This window comes from Coregonus clupeaformis, chromosome 34, assembly GCF_020615455.1.
Source record: "Coregonus clupeaformis isolate EN_2021a chromosome 34, ASM2061545v1, whole genome shotgun sequence".
Classification (NCBI taxonomy): domain Eukaryota; kingdom Metazoa; phylum Chordata; class Actinopteri; order Salmoniformes; family Salmonidae; genus Coregonus; species Coregonus clupeaformis.
This window is the reverse complement of record NC_059225.1, coordinates 18,192,687-18,215,894: the sequence shown is the minus strand read 5'-3', so window position 1 is coordinate 18,215,894 and position 23,208 is coordinate 18,192,687. Positions and strand designations below refer to the sequence as shown.

The window sequence follows — 23,208 nt, the reverse complement described above, 5'->3', positions numbered from 1 at the left end:
ACATACACACACATCTCTACAGACACCTCTACATACATACACACACATCTGTACAGACACCTCTACATACATACACACACATCTCTACAGACACCTCTACATACATACACACACACATCTCTACAGACACCTCTACATACACACACATCTCTACAGACACCTCTACATACACATACACACATCTCTACAGACACCTCTACATACATACACACACATCTCTACAGACACCTCTACATACATACACACACACATCTCTACAGACACCTCTACATACACATACACACATCTCTACAGACACCTCTACATACATACACACATCTCTACAGACATCTCTACATACATACACACATCTCTACAGACACCTCTACATACACACACATCTCTACAGACACCTCTACATACACACACATCTCTACAGACACCTCTACATACACACACATCTGTACAGACACCTCTACATACACACACATCTGTACAGACACCTCTACATACATACACACACATCTCTACAGACACCTCTACATACACACACACACATCTCTACAGACACCTCTACATACATACACACACATCTCTACAGACATCTCTACAGACACCTCTACATACACACACATCTCTACAGACACCTCTACATACATACACACACATCTATACAGACACCTCTACATACAAACATACACACACATCTCTACAGACACCTCTACATACACACACACACATCTCTACAGACACCTCTACATACACACATCTCTACAGACACCTCTACATACACACACATCTCTACAGACACCTCTACATACACACATCTCTACAGACACCTCTACATACATATATACACACATCTCTACAGACACCTCTACATACATACATACACACACATCTCTACAGACACCTCTACATACACACACATCTCTACAGACACCTCTTCATACACACACATCTCTACAGACACCTCTACATACACACACACATCTATACAGACACCTCTACATACATACACACACATCTCTACAGACACCTCTACATACATACACACACATCTGTACAGACACCTCTACATACATACACACACATCTCTACAGACACCTCTACATACACACACACACATCTCTACAGACACCTCTACATACACACATCTCTACAGACACCTCTTCATACACATATATCTACAGACAACTCTACATACACACACACACATCTCTACAGACACCTCTTCATACATACACACACATCTCTACAGACACCTCTACATACATACATACATACATACACACATCTCTACAGACACCTCTACATACATACATACACACATCTCTACAGACACCTCTACATACATACATACATACACACATCTCTACAGACACCTCTACATACATACAGACACACACATCTCTACAGACACCTCTACATACACACACATCTCTACAGACACCTCTACATACATACAGACACACACATCTCTACAGACACCTCTACATACATACACACACATCTCTACAGACACCTCTACATACATACACACACATCTCTACAGACACCTCTACATACATACACATCTCTACAGACACCTCTACATACATACACACATCTCTACAGACACCTCTACATACACACACATCTCTACAGACACCTCTACATACATACACACACATCTCTACAGACACCTCTACATACATATATACACACATCTCTACAGACACCTCTACATACACACACATCTCTACAGACACCTCTACATACACACACACATCTCTACAGACACCTCTACATACACACACACACATCTCTACGACACAGTCACACACACATTCTCTCTTTTGTTGTGTGTGTGTTTATCAATCTTTTTGTGAATTAGCTCCATCAAACACTGAGTGCGGTCATTATCACAGTAAAGCTGAAATCTATAATAACTAAATGAGTCTCCATAATCAATGAGGCATTAGATTAGTTATTGAACTGTAGAACTCCAGGGTGGACAACAATGACTTATGAGATGAAGACTGAAAATGTTTGATTATTATAAACCAAAGTACTTTATGCATTCAAATAAATAGATTCAAATGTGGTTAGAAGTTTGTGGACATGGCATTGATTCAAAACTTCTTTTTCTTTTGATTATTATTCTGCCTTTTCTTCGTCCTCTAGCTCCTACAGTCATCTCCTTCTCCTTTGATGTGGGGAATGGTCCCGTGGAATTGGCCGTCCATTCACCCACGCCCCTCAATGACGACCAATGGCATCGGGTCATGGCAGAGCGGAACGTGAAGGAGGCGGTGCTACAACTGGATCTGAACTATAGGGAAGCTCGTCCCGCCCCTCCACAGGGACACACACGGCTAGAGCTGTTTAGTCAGCTTTATGTGGGTAAGAGAAAAAGAGAGATACACACACACACACACACACACACACACACCAACATAAAAATAGTACAATACTGTACTATTGCATTTACATTTCATTCATCAGTCATTATATTTTAACTTTGCAAAGTTCAATAAGTTGGCGATATAGTTTGTGCCAGTATAACATTATGAAGACCCACAGTGTCTTTATATTCCCTTAAGTAGGTTCTCTGAAGCTTAGACACGACTGATGATAATGAAGATAAGACATCACACTGTTTCACACACACACACACAAAGTTAAAGAATTATGTAAAACTAACCTAATTCACTTAGCCCTGACTCTCACTTTATGACCGTGTTTGAGTATTAACAGTTGCTGAGGATTAAGACTTTTCAACTGCACACAGAGACAATGAATTGTCCTCATTATGCCCCACAGAATGGCTCGACATTTTCATTGTGATATTCCTCCGCTCCCTCTCTTCTCGACACAATGACTGTGAAGGTCATTAGGAGAACAGAAGTTAAAGATGGCTTTATCTCTATCTCTTCTTTTCCCTCTATCTCACCCTGCTTTATGTGGCTGCGGACCTGCCAATACTTTAACACTGACGACAGGGAATAAAACTGGATTTAGGATGGAGGGAAAAACTGCTGAGCTTGAATTATATTATATTTCCTCCTTACTCTTTCTCTCTCTGGCTCTGAAAAGGTATTTTTCTCTGAGAAACACTTCTAAATTCCAATCAGACATTCCAAAGTCAGATAGTTCTGAATACCAAAAACACATTTTAAATTCCATCGTCTCATCAGTTTTTGGTGGTTTGGATGGAAGAACATTATCACATTGCAGATTCCTGAATGGCCGTTGAGACTAATAAAGTTGTATTGAATTGAATTGAAGTAAATAGAATCGGTCCTTATATGCCACCGTTAACCATACAGCCATACAGGAAGATATTGATTTGTGATGGGAAACTTTAATACCAGCTTATAAAGAGTGATAAAACTCACAGTAGACTTCTCCCCCACTATCTCATCTGCATGTACAGTAGGTTTCAGGGGAACCAACTCGTTGAATTACCCGTCAGGGATCAATCTATCAATCTAATCGACATCAGATCATCAACTTAACACAATCAGTTCTTCCATCACCTCCATACAGCCATGGGACCTATTGGTTTATACTGGATCAGAGAGCGGTATAAATCTGACTGTGTGCTAGGCTAGGCCGCTGCCTCTCTAGTAGCTCATCTGCATGTGTCAGAGCAGCGAGGGTATTTGCCTGGTCGGGGGAAATTGAATCAGGCTCAGATGGGATCTGCAGTGGGTGTGATTTGCATTCTAAAGCTGGTGTTTAAGCACAGAGGTACAGGGGAGAACACACCCCAATATCTCACTTAGGTGGTCCCTACATTATCTCGATTATTTAGAGTTTATATTATATGTTATGTTTAAAATGTTATATCATATTGCATTATTTCCTATATTTTCTGCATGTTTTCGCTCACTTTCTCTTTCATTTTCCATGTTTTTCCTTTCCTGTTCTCTTTGTTTCTCTTTTTTATTCATTCCATGTTCTCCTCGTCTCCCGTGTGTGTGACGGGCTCGGTCACTGCATGTGCATGTGCGTGTGCATGTGTGTGTGTGTGTGTGTTTGTGATGCAACTGTCACAGGGAAGCCAGCTTCGTTGACCTGCCAAGACAGTAGGTAACATTTAATAAAACTAGATACATAAATATGCATGATGATTTTCAGTTCATATCCATGCAGTCTTTTCCCATTGACATTCATACAGTGCCACTGGTAGTTATTTTGGACTGTGTCCATGCCTGCTAATGTCTCTCCTGGCCTTGGTTTGCTTAGTTTGGCTCAGAGAAAGAAGGTATTCTAGAGGTCCACACTGGCCTAATGGATGGTGTGAGTGTATGTGTCCCTCTAGGCATTGCTGTCCTAATGAATATAATATGCTAGTTCATTAGCACATCATTACAGAGTAATTTACCCTATGGAGACAGAGAGAGGCCAGGAGGAGTGCACCACACACACACACACACATATACATACATACACACACACACACAACACTGATGTGGGCAACTCCAGTCCTGGAGGGCCACAGTGTCTGCCTGATGTAATCTCTACCTTTTAATCAAAGCCTGATGTAGACCTGGGTGTGTGATATCTCCAGCCAATCAGCCACACTAATTGATCAATTAAGTGCTAATGTTAGGTTAGATAGGGCTGGAGCGCCTCTCCTCTGGTCTGTTAAATCACTGTGACCATCAACTGTCATATATCCCTAACTCAACCTCAAGGGAAATTATCTCTATTCCTATTCCAAAAAAGTATCTTATCTCTCTCTGTACTCTCTTCTCTCTCTCTTTTCTCTAGGTGCAGCGGGGGGTCAGAGGGGGTTTCTGGGATGTATCCGCTCCCTCAGGATGAATGGCGTGACCCTTGACCTTGAGGAGAGGGCAAAGGTGACATTATCTTTTATTTCATCATCTTTTTTTAAAAAGTTGTCTTTACTAACGCAAATTAAGAGCATCCAAAAGTCAAACTCTCCCTTTCTCTCTCTCACCATCTACCTCCCTCTCTCCATCTACCTCCCTCTCTCCCCCTCTCTCTCTAGGTAACTCCAGGTGTAAAGCCAGGCTGTCAGGGTCATTGTACCAGTTATGGGATGTACTGCAGGAACGGAGGAAAGTGTGTGGAGAAATATAATGGCTACTCCTGTGACTGCACTGCCACGGCATACGACGGACCCTTCTGCACTAAAGGTGAGAGCTAATCGCTGAACGCTTAAATTACTGCTAGGCTGTTGGACGGTGTAACCAGCAGCCTCGTTTGCAGAGGAACTACAACATTTACTCAGAAGTAAGCGTTAGTTTCTGTCAGTCGCAGTGAGACTTCATAGCCAGAAAGTTGATCCGTGACACATGAATTAATTTGTTTTCTAAACTTAAGCTTGTTTTCCTGTGTTCTACACCAGGCAGGGGTGACGAGACAGGGAAATATGTGTCAGAGGATAGCGGGAGGAAGAGAGGGGGGATAGAGAGGGGGGATAGAGGGAGGAAGAGAGGGGGGATAGAGGGAGGAAGAGAGGGAGGAAGAGAGGGGGGATAGAGGGAGGAAGAGAGGGGGGATAGAGGGAGGAAGAGAGGGGGGATAGAGAGGGGGAAGAGAGGGGGGATAGAGGGGGATAGAGGGGGGGAGGAAGAGAGGGGGGATAGAGGGGGGATAGAGGGAGGAAGAGAGGGGGGATAGAGGGGGGATAGAGGGAGGAAGAGAGGGGGGATAGAGGGGGGATAGAGGGGGGAAGAGAGGGGGGGGATAGAGGAGGGGGATAGAGGGGGGGATAGAGGGGGGAAGAGAGGGGGGATAGAGGGAGGAAGAGAGGGGGGATAGAGGGGGGAAGAGGAGGGGGATAGAGGGGGGAAGAGAGGGGGGATAGAGGGGGGGAGGAAGAGAGGGGGGATATAGGGAGGAAGAGAGAGGGGGAGGAAGAGAGGGAGGAAGAGATGACTGCGTGTGGGAATATGCAAAGAAGCTGACATGAAAGTATCTCCCCAGTGTACCCCCTATTTGATACATACATAGGAGGTGTGTGTGTGTGTGTGTGTGTGTGTGTGTGTGTGTGTGTGTGTGTGTGTGTGTAAAAACTGAAAATGAGGTCTTGAATGTAATGTAAAATACTGTGTGTGTGTTTATTTATTAACATGTGTGTTATGCCCTTCAGATACCCCAGAGGACCTTCTCCTCCCTCTGTTCTCCTATCTCTGTCATATGTATGAGTGCAGTCATAATTGCGATGCGTATTTCCATTATATTCATATTTACACCCGACTCCTGAGGTAGAATATTATTATCCCAACTGTCTCATTCTGCTGCTGCTGCCATACCCTGGGGTCACAGACAGACAACTCTGACTTCATAATGAACAACACACACACACACACACACACAGACACACTTACACCAGAGAGTGAGGTTCATACCAGCATCTCCGCTGCCTCTGGCTACAGATATAGCTGTGTGTGTGTGTGTGTGTGTGTGTGTGTGTGTGTGTGTGTGTGTGTGTGTGTGTGTGTCTCTTCCTCTCTCTAAGATGTGGGGGGCTTCTTTGAGGCGGGGACTCTGGTGAGATACAACTTCCTGTCAGAGACAGCGGCAGCCAATCAGGACACGAGGTTTCTGGCCCAACCTTTGACTCCACAGGAAGTGAATCTGACAAGAGAAGAAGTAGCATTTAGCTTCAGCACGTCCAACACACCGGCTATACTGCTGTATGTCAGCTCCAAGACACAAGACTACCTGGCACTGGTGCTACGGCAGAATGGTGAGACACTGACACGTCTAATAAGACACACGCTCACAGACACACATCGGCTCTGCCGCTCTTCGCTTCTCAGATATGTTGCAAATGCAGTGTCTAAGGTCTCTCCATTTGTGTGTGTATGTGTGTGGTGTGGTGTGTGTGCATGTAGGAACTCTCCAGGTGCGGTATAACCTAGGCGGACTCAAGGAGCCGTTCACCATAGACGTGGACCAGCGTAACCTAGCCAACGGACAGCCACACACTATCAACATGTCCAGAAGCAACAGGACTATCACCATACAGGTACACACACACACACACACACACACACACACACACACACACACACACACACACACACACACACACACACACACACACACACAAACCAACCATTCTCTCCGCCGTCAAAGCATTGTCTGTGATGATTTCAGACATGTCCATTTTAAGCCACAAGAGGGAGACAAAAGCCTCTAATTGTCTCAGGACTTGAAGAATTGACAATGGCTTGATGCTTCATGGATATGCTGATGATTGACTATGAAAAACCTCCAATGGTTTGCATCATGATCTCCTCTCTCTCTCTCCCCTTCCTTTCCCCTCCTTCTCTCACTCTCCCCCCTCTAGTTGGACCACTACCCCCCTGTCAGTTACTCTCTCCCAGAGGCATCAGACACACAGTTCAACCTGGTCAAGACATTATTCTTGGGGAAAGTATTTGGTGAGTACAGGCACCTCAAATGTGTATTTGACCCTGGCAGAGACAATAGGTCTATACAGAGAGCACAAACAGAAGTGTTCAGACTTGTTGTAGTTACGCTGTGTGCCCACCAGAGGGAACTAGAAGACAGTGTTTCACCAGGACACAGTCATGAAGGAGAGAGGTCTACTGTGGCGAGACATATTATATATTTCTAAAATGTTAGTCTGGTTTGGTTTCTGTAACAAGATGTTCAATAGATATATTTTGCTCTAGGTATATGATCAGTTACCTGGCATTACTGGTGTAGTGTGTTAGTCCTGAGCACGTTCAGTGGGGTGCAACCTTACAGAACGTTCAAATAGAAATGTTATGTAGAGCGGACGCTTCTCTGTAGAATAATAGGGATTCTCTATTCAAGACATTTATAGCTGCAACACTCATAATGTTGTGCACTCCTGTACACGACCCTGGCGTAGTAGTATAATATTCCTTACTTCTTGTTTGTTCCCGATCACTGATTTGGTATTCCATAACTCCTGGTTTTCCCGCTCTGTTCTGTGTTGGTGGCAGTCAGTGGGGTAGAAGGAATAGCTGAGTTCACTTCCCAGCAAGAACCATTGATCGATGTACAGCCGACTAATAGCACAGGGAATAATGCCCCTTTCCCTGTCAGACACACTCATACACACACACACAGCACTTACAGCATTTATGCACGGACGCAGGCACACATGCGCACACACACACCACAGTAACCCCACCTGGCAATGCAGAGCTGCCGTTCAAGGACTGAAGGACACAACAAAAGGCAAAGTCACCATCGCTCTGCCAGTTCACCTTTCCAACAGATAATTCATGCACAATTATGCATTTCACAATATGGATTTATTTCTAGATGGGGTTTCAACAACAACAACAAAAGTTTAACCGAAACTTAGACCTTATATGCAATATGGGCCCCATCCGACCGCAAGGCGCTACAGAGGGTAGTGTGGACAGCCTAGTACATCACTGGGGCTGAGCTCTCTGCCATCCAGGACCTCTACACCAGGTGGTGTCAGAGGAAGGCCCCAAACATTGTCAAAGACTCCAGCCACCCAAGTCATAGACCGTTCTCACTGCTACTGCACGGCAAGCGGTACCGGAGCGCCAAGTCTCGGACCAAACGGCTCCTGAACAGCTTCTACCCCCAAGTCATAAGACTGTTAATCAAATGGCTACCCGGACTATTTGCATTGACCCCCCTTTTCTTTTGCATTGACATTCTTGCACTTGCTCTATGCACACTCACTGGAATCTACCCACACACTCACACATACTACACTGACACACCAAAACACGCTCACACACACAAAACACACACACACACACTGACACATAGACACTCTTCACATACGCTGCTGCTACTCTGTTTATTATCTATCCTGATTGCCTAGTCACTTTTACCCCTACCTACATATACATATTACCTAAACTACCTCGTACCCCTGCACATTGACTCGGTACCGGTACTCCTTGTATATAGCCTCGTTATTAGTATTGTGTTACTATTTCATTTTTATTTGCTTTTTATTTATTTTTCAAATTTTTACTCTGCATCGTTAGGGCTCGTAAGTAAGCATTTCACAGTAAAGTCTACACTTGTTGTATTTGACAAATTAAATTTGATATACAGAAGAGCGTGTCAAAATAGACTTGTATCTCTCTTTACAGTTTAGATCTGACCAACATTCTGACATCACTCAGAACCATCAGTCTTGCTCTCAATACTTGCAATGCTGAGGGAACATTTTCAAAACCTTTGTCCATGGGAGGTAAGGGATTATACTTTATACAGTTTGAGATGCACACACAACAATCTTGATCTGTAGTATTCCAAACTAATCAAGTGCTGAACATTTTACAATTTAGTCACAACTTGGAGATGACCAGTGGGGCTGAGTTTTCACCACTACAGCTAAGATAGGGGTTGAAATATGGATAGAGTTTCTCAGTGAAGTTGCATCCATTGAAGGAGTAGATATGAGACTTGGCCTCCACATCATAGAAGGAGACCTGACCTTTCTCATAATCCACAAACACCCCCACCTTCTGGGGCTTCTCTCTCAGGGAGAGAGGGACAGGGTAGTAAGTGCTGGCTCCATACCCATTCTTGCCATTCAGCCACACAGTCCAGAGTCCATCAGAGCTCAGGTTTGAACTCCCCTTCCTGTCGATGGACTCTCTGGCTACTCCTAGCCACCACCATGTCTTCCCCTTTACCTGCACCTCATAGTAGAATCTCCCAGAGGAGAAACCCTCCTTACCCAGGACAGAGAAACTATTGTTAAATCTCTTTGTGTGATCAAGGAGTTCCTGTCTTGTGTCTCCACATCCCACTTGTTTCCTGTCCTTAGAAAGAACAAGGAATGAAAATGCTGTTCCAGAATCAAGAGTCACATCCACTGCATACTGCTGCATACACTTCAGCTCAGCGTCACACAATTTCTCCATTGCTTTATTGACTTCCTTCTGAAGCTCCGAAATTTCCCTCGCAGTCTCCTTCAACTTAGACAGAGCTCTCCTCATCATGTTGCCCACACACAAATCACTGTGAACACAGATCTGAGACCAGTCCTTGGTGGGAGGAAGGTGACAGAGGGGTGGGGAGCTCTGGAGGAGGTGGAGTTGGTCCTCAGTGTGTGACAGCTGCTCCAGCTCAGTACGTCTCCTCTGTAGCTCAGTGATTTCCTGCTCTAGCTCTTCAATGAGCCCCTCAGCCTGCCGCTGGGTTGCTTTCTGCTTCTCCCTAATCACCTCAAGGAGTTCAGCATGGCTTCTCTCAATGGAGCACACCAGAGCAGTGAAGACATATACGGTGTGTGCCATCTCTCTCTCTGCATCTTTCTTGCTGAGCTTTACTGAGTGTTTGATCTCCTGAACCTTCTGCAGTCTGTCCTGGATCATCTGCTGAACTTCTGCCTCAGTCTTCACCAGCTGAGCCTTCCTTTGTCCAAACTCTTCCTCTAGAGGGACGGTGAGGTGAGTCTTGTGGTCTGTCTCAGTGCAGAACTTACACACACACGTCTGGTCAGTCCTACAGAACATCTCCAGGAGTCTCTCGTGCTTCTTACACATCCTGTCTTCCAGGTTCTCCACAGGTTCGATCAGCTTGTGTCTCTTTAGACCAGCAACTCTATAATGAGGCTGCAGGTGAGTCTCACAGTAAGAGGTCAGACACTCCAGGCAGGACTTCAGGGCCTTGTGCTTTCTCCCAGTGCAGACATCACAGGCCACCTCTCCTGGCTCAACAAAGGACTCATCTCTGTCTCTGTCTCTCATCCTCTTAAAATGATCTGCAACATCTCTGAGTGTTGTGTTGATTTTGAGCTCAGGTTTTCTGTAAAACATATCCTTACACATTGGACACTGACACAGGCCAGTCCTATTCCAGTATCCGCTGATACAGGCCTTGCAGAAGTTGTGACCACATGGAGTAGTGACTGGCTCAGTGAACACATCCAGACAGATACAGCACATTATCTTCTCTTTGAGCAAGAGACTGCGAGGGGACGCCATATCTGGAACACAATAATAGAGAAACCATATATGAACTTCCTGGAAGGACTCGGCTATTCATGGCTTTGTTGACTAAGGGTTAGTTAAGCTGTAACTTTCCTGAAACATCACTACAGACAAATGTCCGCAGTTCACCTCAGCAAAACATTTGAAAACCTCCCTCTTTCACACACAAGGTAATGGGGGTGCTGACAGTTTTAATCAAACACTCAAAATGTGACTGATGATAGCCTAGTTATCTTTTGATTGACAGACAAGCTACATACATAACCAGCTAGCTGCCCAGCTTGTGTTTTTCCTCAACTTTACTCTCATATGCTTGTAAAATTGCAAATGAGCTGCATAAATGTATTTCGCAACTGAACCATTGTGGTAGAAAATAGTTTAAACCTGTCCACCTCTCTCACCTGAGTGTGTGGGAGTTTTCCTGTTTTCTTGTTGAATGTTGGACACCGTGCTGCTGTGTTGTTGTTAGCCTTGTGAGGAGCAGCAGACTTTGTTTCGGTATGCAATGCCCTGCTTTAGTTTACTTTCACTTCAGTAAAATTACATCAGGAGGCCCCTCTCTTCACTGACTCCCTCTTTCCTTCACTATCTCCTTTCCGCCCTCCTTTTCCTCAATCCCTGCTCAGAACTGGCACGTATCCAGAATTTCCAGTTAGAAATGCAGAAAAAATTAAACTGATTATACAGGGTTAAAATAGAGAGAGAAAGAGGAACTGCAAATGTTAGAAAGAGTTAGCTACCTGCCCAATTTATTTTCCTAACTCTTACAAGTCTCAACTTAGGCAGACAAGTTTGTTTTCTAGCCACAAGCATAAACTAGATATCTGGGGAGGGATCATTTGGACGACTGACTGACTGAACCGAATCCGTTCGTTTCCACTCAACTCTCGCTGCGCGACATACATTTTGGGCACCAGGCATGTCCGTATAGCCTCTCCCTTGTTGACTCATGGCGCTTTCAAGACAACTGGGAACTCGAAGAAAAAAAAACTAGGTCAAATCATGATGTCGGTGATCTTCAGGTGAGCGCTCTAGAAAGATGCCAGAGTTTCCGACTTGGAATTCCGAGTTAGACCGTTTAAAATATTTTTCCCAGTCAGAGTTCGCAGTTGTCTTGAACGCACTGAAGTCGGACATTTCCAAGTTCGCAGTTTTGAATGCGGCATCAAGCTAAAATGTAGCTTTCATGAAACGTCACTACAGACAAAGTTCCACAGTGAACTGATGATAGCTAGCTTGTTTATGGTTAACAGCCACGCTACATACATAGCCAGCTACCTGCCCAATTTATTTTCCTAACTCTTACACTCATATGCTTGTAAAATTACAGAAAATAAACTACATTTCTGTATTTAGCATCATCTGTGATTTTGCCTTTTTACTGTGTTTTCTTAAATTTACCATTCCACCTGATTTCAATGTAGTTTGTAGCCAAATTACCACCTGTATCACCTCTTCTGCAAGATGTTTTGGGATCAGTCCAACTATTGTGTAAAGGCCTTGTTACACGGTGTATTTAGATTTGGAGTAGTCACTTAAGTCATATTAGCTGATACATAACAATCTAGATACTTCATATGATTGTCTAAAGAGATTATAACTGGATTTTAATCAAAGGAGGAGCAGGTGAACTCAGTTGAGGAAAACAAGGAGCACTGAGCTTGTTGCTCTTTATTCTCTCTCACCGGAGTGTGCAGGTCTTTTTCCAATTTTCTTGTGAAGTGGACTCTACTGCTGTGTTGTTGTAGGTAGCCTTGTAAGGAGCAGAAGAGAGTTTGTTTCTGTGTGCAGTTCCCTGCTTCCTAGTTTTCTTTAGCTTCAGCAAAGTGACATCACTAGGCCCCTCCCTCATTGCCTATGCACATCCATCTTTTACTCACTCTCTCCTGCACTGTATAGAACACTGTAGATTCTAAATTCTTGGTCGAACAAAAAAAATGTGCATGCAGAACTATAAATAGTGTAGGTTCTAAACATTGCATTTCAATCTGCAGTGTTGTACATCTTTCAGCCCACCTAATAAGCATCTGCCATGCTCTACCATGTGTTTCCTTCACTTAAAGAGACAGCACTGCTAGCACTGCTGTGCAATCTGGATGCATGTCAATAGTATTTAATGGCATCCTTCTCTCATCTCCATAGAAATAGATAGAGGACTCATCTTTGTATTTGTGTCATTGTAGGGTCTGTGACAGCATGGGCAGCACCATTGAGGCAATCTTCATTTTGAAGTAGTCACTTTTCTTCTTCACGATTGGCTGATCTCTCCTGATGCCCCAGTTGAACATGACTCCAACAGGGTCACCAGAAGGGATCAGCCAATGAAGTTGGATGTCCCACCCAGTTGACTACATTAAAATGGTGGAAGCCCTCAATGGTGCTGCCCATGCTAATACAGTTTTTTGCCACTACAGGCCTCTATCATTCTCTATGCTCATCTCTCATCTGCACTGATCTAAAAACATGTTTTTGTTTAAGCTTTTCACTTGTATGCTATTATGCTTGCCAATTTCAGTAGTGCTTCAGAGAAAACTTCTCTGTAAAAAAGGCCCAAAAATATCTCTTTATTTTTCCTCACTTTTGATCTTGATGACATAATTCTACATGATTTCAAATGTACATTTTCACATTTCAACATTACATCTAAATATGCAAAACATGCATATGTACACTTCATATACATTTTTCGCTCGAAAAATACAATTATTGAACCAAAAGTAATTTGAGGAACCCTGTGTCAATTTTGAATGGGAAAATACAATGTTTTTATAAAAACGTGTATAACAATACATCTAAACAGAATTACGGAAGCAAGAAATGTAGTGACACCAATTAGATTTTCCTCTCATGTCATAAAAAAAGACATTTACATTTTCATTATGATGTAATATTATGCCTCTTTGGGACAGGTAGTATTCTCCCCTCAAACATCACCAGGATCAGCCACTGGACAGCTTTAATGAAAAGTAGTACCCCAGGGTAGCATACAGCTGAACCCCACTAAACAGCCCTGCCCTTTAGGCATTGACCTAGAACTCAAACTCAGTGTGTGTGATTGACAGGGGAAATAACCAATGGGGCTGAGTTTTCTCCACCATAGTTATCACAAGGGTTCAAGTATGGATAGAGTTTATCAGTGAATATGCAGCCAGTGAAAGAGTAAATATGAGACCTGGCCTCCACATCATAGAAGGAGACTTCACCCTCCTCATAATCCACAAACACCCCTACCTTTTGGGGCTTCTCTGTCAGGAAGAGGGGGGACAGGGGGGCAGTACAGGCCTCATACTCATTCCTTTTACTCAGCCTCATAATCCAGATGCCATCCTTATGACTCTCCACCTTAGTTTCCTTTGTGATGATGGACGCTCTGGCCACTCCTAAACTCCAGTCTGTCTTCCCCTTTACCTGCACCTCGTAATAAAATCTCCCCTAAGGAGAAGCCCTGCTTTCCCAGGACAGAATAATGATCATCAAACCTGTTTAAGTTGTAAGGGCGAATCTGTCTTCTGTCTCTATGTGTTACTACTTTCCCATCCTCAGAAAGGATGAGACAGAGATGTGCGGTATTGGGGTCCAGATCCACATCCACTGAACACTGCTGCATCTTACTCAGATTGTTGTTATAAAATGTATCTATTTCTTTACGAAGTGTCTCCTCCAGTTGTGACAGAACTCTCCTTACATTCCCCAGACACAGCTGGCTGTGAACACTGATATCAGACCAGTCCTTGGTGGGAGGAAGGTGACAGAGGGGTGGGGAGCTCTGGAGGAGGTGGAGTTGGTCCTCAGTGTGTGACAGCTGCTCCAGCTCAGTGCGTCTCCTCTTTAATTCAGTGATTTCCTGCTCCAGCTCTTCAATGAGCCCTTCAGCCCACCTTTCTGCGGTTTTCTGTTTCTCCTCAACCACCTTAATGAGCTCAGCCTGGCTTCTCTCAATGCAGTGCACCAGAGCATTGAATACCTCCATGCTGTCTGCTATCTCTCTCTCTGCTGCTCTTTTGCTGAGCTCTACTGAGTGTTTGATCTCCTGAACCTTCTGCAGTCGGTCCTGGGTCATCTGCTGAACTTCTGCCTCAGTCTTCACCAGCTGAGCCTTCCTTTGTCCAAACTCATCCTCTAGAGGGACGGTGAGGTGAGTCTTGTGGTCTGTCTCAGTGCAGAACTTACACACACACGTCTGGTCAGTCCTACAGAACATCTCCAGGAGTCTCTCGTGCTTCTTACACATCCTGTCTTCCAGGTTCTCCACAGGTTCGATCAGCTTGTGTCTCTTTAGACCTGCAACTCTATAATGAGGCTGCAGGTGAGTCTCACAGTAAGAGGTCAGACACTCCAGGCAGGACTTCAGGGCCTTGTGCTTTCTCCCAGTGCAGACATCACAGGCCACCTCTCCTGGCTCAACAAAGGACTCATCTCTGTCTCTGTCTCTCATCCTCTTAAAATGATCTGCAACATCTCTGAGTGTTGTGTTGATTTTGAGCTTAGGTTTTCTGTAAAACATATCCTTACACATTGGACACTGACACAGGCCAGTACTATTCCAGTATCCGCTGATACAGGCCTTGCAGAAGTTGTGACCACATGGAGTAGTGACTGGCTCAGTGAACACATCCAGACAGATACAGCACATTATCTGCTCTTTGAGCAGGAGACTGCGAGGGGACGCCATATCTGGAACACAATAATAGAGAAACCATATATGAACTTCTTGGAAGGACTCGGCTATTCATGGCTTTGTTGACTAAGGGTTAGTTAAGCTGTAACTTTCCTGAAACATCACTACAGACAAATGTCCGCAGTTCACCTCAGCAAAACATTTGAAAACCTCCCTCTTTCACACACAAGGTAATGGGGGTGCTGACAGTTTTAATCAAACACTCAAAATGTGACTGATGATAGCCTAGCTATCTTTTGATTGACAGACAAGCTACATACATAACCAGCTAGCTGCCCAGCTTGTGTTTTTCCTCAACTTTACTCTCATATGCTTGTAAAATTGCAAATGAGCTGCATAAATTTATTTCGCAACTGAACCATTGTGGTAGAAAATAGTTTAAACCTGTCCACCTCTCTCACCTGAGTGTGTGGGAGTTTTCCTGTTTTCTTTATATTTCACCTTTATTTAACCAGGTAAACCAGTTGAGAACAAGTTCTCATTTACAACTGCGACCTGGATTGAATGTTGGACACCGTGCTGCTGTTAGCCTTGTAAGGAGCAGCAGACTTTGTTTCGGTATGCAATGCCCTGCTTTAGTTTACTTTCACTTCAGTAAAATTACATCAGGAGGCCCCTCTCTTCACTGACTCCCTCTTTCCTTCACTATCTCCTTTCCGCCCTCCTTTTCCTCCATCCCTGCTCAGAACTGGCACATATCCAGAATGGTACAAGTTAACATTACAGAATTTCCAGTTAGAAATGCAGATTTTTTTTTACTGATTATACAGGGGGTTAAAATAGAGAGAGAAATAGGAACTGCAAATGTTAGAAAGAGTTAGCTACCTGCCCAATTTATTTTCCTAACTCTTACAAGTCTCAACTTCGGCAGACAAGTTTGTTTTCTAGCCACAAGCATAAACTAGATATCTGGGAAGGGATCATTTGGACGACTGACTGACTGAACCGAATCCGTTCGTCTCCACTCAACTCTCGCTGCGCGACATACATTTTGGGCCCCAGGCATGTCCGTATAGCCTCTCCCTTGTTGACTCATGGCGCTTTCAAGACAACTGGGAACTCAAAGAAAAAAAACTAGGTCAAATCATGATGTCGGTGATCTTCAGGTGAGCGCTCTAGAAAGATGCCAGAGTTTCCGACTTGGAATTCCGAGTTAGATGACCGTTTAAAATATTTTTCCCAGTCAGAGTTCGCAGTTGTCTTGAACGCACTGAAGTCGGACATTTCCAAGTTCGCAGTTTTGAATGCGGCATCAAGCTAAAATGTAGCTTTCATGAAACGTCACTACAGACAAAGTTCCACAGTGAACTGATGATAGCTAGCTTGTTTATGGTTAACAGCCACGCTACATACATAGCCAGCTACCTGCCTAATTTATTTTCCTAACTCTTACACTCATATGCTTGTAAAATTACAGAAAATAAACTACATTTCTGTATTCAGCATCATCTGTGATTTTGCCTTTTTACTGTGTTTTCTTAAATTTACCATTCCCACTGATTTCAATGTAGTTTGTAGCCAAATTACCACCTGTATCACCTCTTCTGCAAGATGTTTTGGGATCAGTCCAACTATTGTGTAAAGGCCTTGTTACACGGTGTATTTAGATTTGGAGTAGTCACTTAAGTCATATTAGCTGATACATAACAATCTAGATACTTCATATGATTGTCTAAAGAGATTATAACTGGATTTTAATCAAAGGAGGAGCAGGTGAACTCAGTTGAGGAAAACAAGGAGCACTGAGCTTGTTGCTCTTTATTCTCTCTCACCGGAGTGTGCAGGTCTTTTTCCAATTTTCGTGTGAAGTGGACTCTGCTGCTGTGTTGTTGTAGGTAGCCTTGTAAGGAGCAGAAGAGAGTTTGTTTCTGTGTGCAGTTCCCTGCTTCCTAGTTTACTTTAGCTTCAGCAAAGTGACATCACTAGGCCCCTCCCTCATTGCCTCTGCGCATCCATCTTTTACTCACTCTCTCCTGCACTGTATAGAACACTGTAGATTCTAAATTCTTGGTCGAACAAAAAAATTTGCATGCAGAACTATAAATAGTGTAGGTTCTAAACATTGCATTTCAATCTGCAGTGTTGTACATCTTTCAGCCCACCTAATAAGCATCTGCCATGCTCTACCATGTGTTTCCTTCACTTAAAGAGACAGCACTGCTAGCACTGCTGTGCAATCTGGATGCATGTCAATAGTATTTAATGGCATCCTTCTCTCATCTCCATAGAAATAGATAGAGGACTCATCTTTGTATTTGTGTCATTGTAGGGTCTGTGACAGCATGGGCAGCACCATTGAGGCAATCTTCATTTTGAAGTAGTCACTTTTCTTCTTCACGATTGGCTGATCTCTCCTGATGCCCCAGTTGAACATGACTCCAACAGGGTCACCAGAAGGGATCAGCCAATGAAGTTGGATGTCCCACCCAGTTGACTACATTAAAATGGTGGAAGCCCTCAATGGTGCTGCCCATGCTAATACAGTTTTTTTGCCACTACAGGCCTCTATCATTCTCTATGCTCATCTCTCATCTGCACTGATCTAAAAACATGTTTTTGTTTAAGCTTTTCACTTGTATGCTATTATGCTTGCCAATTTCAGTAGTGCTTCAGAGAAAACTTCTCTGTAAAAAAGGCCCAAAAATATCTCTTTATTTTTCCTCACTTTTGATCTTGATGACATAATTCTACATGATTTCAAATGTACATTTTCACATTTCAACATTACATCTAAATATGCAAAACATGCATATATACACTTCATATACATTTTTCGCTCTAAAAATACAATTATTGAACCAAAAGTAATTTGAGGAACCCTGTGTCAATTTTGAATGGGAAAATACAATGTTTTTATAAAAACGTGTATAACAATACATCTAAACAGAATTACGGAAGCAAGAAATGTAGTGACACCAATTAGATTTTCCTCTCATGTCATAAAAAAGACATTTACATTTTCATTATGATGTAATATTATGCCTCTTTGGGACAGGTAGTATTCTCCCCTCAAACATCACCAGGATCAGCCACTGGACAGCTTTAATGAAAAATAGTACCCCAGGGTAGCATACAGCTGAACCCCACTAAACAGCCCTGCCCTTTAGGCATTGACCTAGAACTCAAACTCAGTGTGTGTGATTGACAGGGGAAATAACCAATGGGGCTGAGTTTTCTCCACCATAGTTATCACAAGGGTTCAAGTATGGATAGAGTTTATCAGTGAATATGCAGCCAGTGAAAGAGTAAATATGAGACCTGGCCTCCACATCATAGAAGGAGACTTCACCCTCCTCATAATCCACAAACACCCCTACCTTTTGGGGCTTCTCTGTCAGGAAGAGGGGGACAGGGGGGCAGTACAGGCCTCATACTCATTCCTTTTACTCAGCCTCATAATCCAGATGCCATCCTTATGACTCTCCACCTTAGTTTCCTTTGTGATGATGGACGCTCTGGCCACTCCTAAACTCCAGTCTGTCTTCCCCTTTACCTGCACCTCGTAATAAAATCTCCCTAAGGAGAAGCCCTGCTTTCCCAGGACAGAATAATGATCATCAAACCTGTTTAAGTTGTAAGGGCGAATCTGTCTTCTGTCTCTATGTGTTACTACTTTCCCATCCTCAGAAAGGATGAGACAGAGATGTGCGGTATTGGGGTCCAGATCCACATCCACTGAACACTGCTGCATCTTACTCAGATTGTTGTTATAAAATGTATCTATTTCTTTACGAAGTGTCTCCTCCAGTTGTGACAGAACTCTCCTTACATTCCCCAGACACAGCTGGCTGTGAACACTGATATCAGACCAGTCCTTGGTGGGAGGAAGGTGACAGAGGGGTGGGGGAGCTCTGGAGGAGGTGGAGTTGGTCCTCAGTGTGTGACAGCTGCTCCAGCTCAGTGCGTCTCCTCTTTAATTCAGTGATTTCCTGCTCCAGCTCTTCAATGAGCCCTTCAGCCCACCTTTCTGCGGTTTTCTGTTTCTCCTCAACCACCTTAATGAGCTCAGCCTGGCTTCTCTCAATGCAGTGCACCAGAGCATTGAATACCTCCATGCTGTCTGCTATCTCTCTCTCTGCTGCTCTTTTGCTGAGCTCTACTGAGTGTTTGATCTCCTGAACCTTCTGCAGTCGGTCCTGGGTCATCTGCTGAACTTCTGCCTCAGTCTTCACCAGCTGAGCCTTCCTTTGTCCAAACTCATCCTCTAGAGGGACGGTGAGGTGAGTCTTGTGGTCTGTCTCAGTGCAGAACTTACACACACACGTCTGGTCAGTCCTACAGAACATCTCCAGGAGTCTCTCGTGCTTCTTACACATCCTGTCTTCCAGGTTCTCCACAGGTTCGATCAGCTTGTGTCTCTTCAGGCCTGCAACTCTATAATGAGGCTGCAGGTGAGTCTCACAGTAAGAGGTCAGACACTCCAGGCAGGACTTCAGGGCCTTGTGCTTTCTCCCAGTGCAGACATCACAGGCCACCTCTCCTGGCTCAACAAAGGACTCATCTCTGTCTCTGTCTCTCATCCTCTTAAAATGATCTGCAACATCTCTGAGTGTTGTGTTGATTTTGAGCTTAGGTTTTCTGTAAAACATATCCTTACACATTGGACACTGACACAGGCCAGTCCTATTCCAGTATCCCCTGATACAGGCCTTGCAGAAGTTGTGACCACATGGAGTAGTGACTGGCTCAGTGAACACATCCAGACAGATACAGCACATTATCTGCTCTTTGAGCAGGAGACTGCGAGGGACGCCATATCTGGAACACAATAATAGAGAAACCATATATGAACTTCTTGGAAGGACTCGGCTATTCATGGCTTTGTTGACTAAGGGTTAGTTAAGCTGTAACTTTCCTGAAACATCACTACAGACAAATGTCCGCAGTTCACCTCAGCAAAACATTTGAAAACCTCCCTCTTTCCCACACAAGGTAATGGGGGTGCTGACAGTTTTAATCAAACACTCAAAATGTGACTGATGATAGCCTAGCTATCTTTTGATTGACAGACAAGCTACATACATAACCAGCTAGCTGCCCAGCTTGTGTTTTTCCTCAACTTTACTCTCATATGCTTGTAAAATTGCAAATGAGCTGCATAAATTTATTTCGCAACTGAACCATTGTGGTAGAAAATAGTTTAAACCTGTCCACCTCTCTCACCTGAGTGTGTGGGAGTTTTCCTGTTTTCTTGTACATTTACATTTTACATTTTAGTCATTTAGCAGACGCTCTTATCCAGAGCGACTTACAGGAGCAATTAGGGTTAAGTGCCTTGCTCAAGGGCACATTTACGTCATTTAGCAGACGCTCTTGTATTTTATATTTATTTCACCTTTATTTAACCAGGTAAACCAGTTGAGAACAAGTTCTCATTTACAACTGCGACCTGGATTGAATGTTGGACACTGTGCTGCTGTGTTGTTGTTAGCCTTGTGAGGAGCAGCAGACTTTGTTTCGGTATGCAATGCCCTGCTTTAGTTTACTTTCACTTCAGTAAAATTACATCAGGAGGCCCCTCTCTTCACTGACTCCCTCTTTCCTTCACTATCTCCTTTCCGCCCTCCTTTTCCTCCATCCCTGCTCAGAACTGGCACATATCCAGAATGGTACAAGTTAACATTACAGAATTTCCAGTTAGAAATGCAGAAAAAATTAACTGATTATACAGGGGGTTAAAATAGAGAGAGAAAGAGGAACTGCAAATGTTAGAAAGAGTTAGCTACCTGCCCAATTCATTTTCCTAACTCTTACAAGTCTCAACTTCGGCAGACAAGTTTGTTTTCTAGCCACAAGCATAAACTAGATATCTGGGAAGGGATCATTTGGACAACTGACTGACTGAACCGAATCCGTTCGTCTCCACTCAACTCTCGCTGCGCGACATACATTTTGGGCACCAGGCATGTCCGTTTAGCCTCTCCCTTGTTGACTCATGGCGCTTTCAAGACAACTGGGAACTCAAAGAAAAAAAACTAGGTCAAATCATGATGTCGGTGATCTTCCGGTGAGCGCTCTAGAAAGATGCCAGAGTTTCCGACTTGGAATTCCGAGTTAGATGACCGTTTAAAATATTTTTCCCAGTCAGAGTTCGCAGTTGTCTTGAACGCACTGAAGTCGGACATTTCCAAGTTCGCAGTTTTGAATGCGGCATCAAGCTAAAATGTAGCTTTCATGAAACGTCACTACAGACAAAGTTCCACAGTGAACTGATGATAGCTAGCTTGTTTATGGTTAACAGCCACGCTACATACATAGCCAGCTACCTGCCCAATTTATTTTCCTAACTCTTACACTCATATGCTTGTAAAATTACAGAAAATAAACTACATTTCTGTATTTAGCATCATCTGTGATTTTGCCTTTTTACTGTGTTTTCTTACATTTACCATTCCCACTGATTTCAATGTAGTTTGTAGCCAAATTACCACCTGTATCACCTCTTCTGCAAGATGTTTTGGGATCAGTCCAACTATTGTGTAAAGGCCTTGTTACACGGTGTATTTAGATTTGGAGTAGTCACTTAAGTCATATTAGCTGATACATAACAATCTAGATACTTCATATGATTGTCTAAAGAGATTATAACTGGATTTTAATCAAAGGAGGAGCAGGTGAACTCAGTTGAGGAAAACAAGGAGCACTGAGCTTGTTGCTCTTTATTCTCTCTCACCGGAGTGTGCAGGTCTTTTTCCAATTTTCGTGTGAAGTGGACTCTGCTGCTGTGTTGTTGTAGGTAGCCTTGTAAGGAGCAGAAGAGAGTTTGTTTCTGTGTGCAGTTCCCTGCTTCCTAGTTTACTTTAGCTTCAGCAAAGTGACATCACTAGGCCCCTCCCTCATTGCCTCTGCGCATCCATCTTTTACTCACTCTCTCCTGCACTGTATAGAACACTGTAGATTCTAAATTCTTGGTCGAACAAAAAAAATTTGCATGCAGAACTATAAATAGTGTAGGTTCTAAACATTGCATTTCAATCTGCAGTGTTGTACATCTTTCAGCCCACCTAATAAGCATCTGCCATGCTCTACCATGTGTTTCCTTCACTTAAAGAGACAGCACTGCTAGCACTGCTGTGCAATCTGGATGCATGTCAATAGTATTTAATGGCATCCTTCTCTCATCTCCATAGAAATAGATAGAGGACTCATCTTTGTATTTGTGTCATTGTAGGGTCTGTGACAGCATGGGCAGCACCATTGAGGCAATCTTCATTTTGAAGTAGTCACTTTTCTTCTTCACGATTGGCTGATCTCTCCTGATGCCCCAGTTGAACATGACTCCAACAGGGTCACCAGAAGGGATCAGCCAATGAAGTTGGATGTCCCACCCAGTTGACTACATTAAAATGGTGGAAGCCCTCAATGGTGCTGCCCATGCTAATACAGTTTTTTTGCCACTACAGGCCTCTATCATTCTCTATGCTCATCTCTCATCTGCACTGATCTAAAAACATGTTTTTGTTTAAGCTTTTCACTTGTATGCTATTATGCTTGCCAATTTCAGTAGTGCTTCAGAGAAAACTTCTCTGTAAAAAAGGCCCAAAAATATCTCTTTATTTTTCCTCACTTTTGATCTTGATGACATAATTCTACATG

General features: G+C 43.5%; 2 protein-coding genes across 2 annotated transcripts in view; one reads left to right on the top strand and one right to left on the bottom strand.

The window, feature by feature from the left end:
* The window catches only part of cntnap2a (contactin associated protein 2a), a 195,564-nt gene that overhangs the window by 128,859 nt on the left and 43,497 nt on the right, over positions 1 to 23,208 (top strand). The window contains exons 20-26 of the mRNA XM_045210319.1: positions 2,146 to 2,364; positions 4,023 to 4,052; positions 4,741 to 4,829; positions 4,982 to 5,129; positions 6,458 to 6,688; positions 6,837 to 6,970; positions 7,295 to 7,388. Of these exons, the coding sequence (XP_045066254.1) occupies positions 2,146 to 2,364; positions 4,023 to 4,052; positions 4,741 to 4,829; positions 4,982 to 5,129; positions 6,458 to 6,688; positions 6,837 to 6,970; positions 7,295 to 7,388 (945 nt within the window). The remainder of the gene's footprint in view (positions 1 to 2,145; positions 2,365 to 4,022; positions 4,053 to 4,740; positions 4,830 to 4,981; positions 5,130 to 6,457; positions 6,689 to 6,836; positions 6,971 to 7,294; positions 7,389 to 23,208) is intronic.
* LOC121549772 (E3 ubiquitin-protein ligase TRIM21) lies at positions 8,968 to 11,906 on the bottom strand. The gene is made up of 2 exons (XM_041861651.2): positions 11,336 to 11,906; positions 8,968 to 10,930 (listed from the first exon to the last, which is right to left on the bottom strand). Exon 2 carries the CDS (start codon positions 10,926 to 10,928, stop codon positions 9,282 to 9,284), a length of 1,647 nt encoding a protein of 548 aa, XP_041717585.1. The 5' UTR covers positions 10,929 to 10,930; positions 11,336 to 11,906; the 3' UTR covers positions 8,968 to 9,281.

Bases quoted from the DNA above. Each gene is read 5' to 3' on its own strand.
- LOC121549772 (XM_041861651.2), bottom strand. From the start codon at position 10,928: ATGGCGTCCCCTCGCAGTCTCTTGCTCAAAGAGAAGATAATGTGCTGT.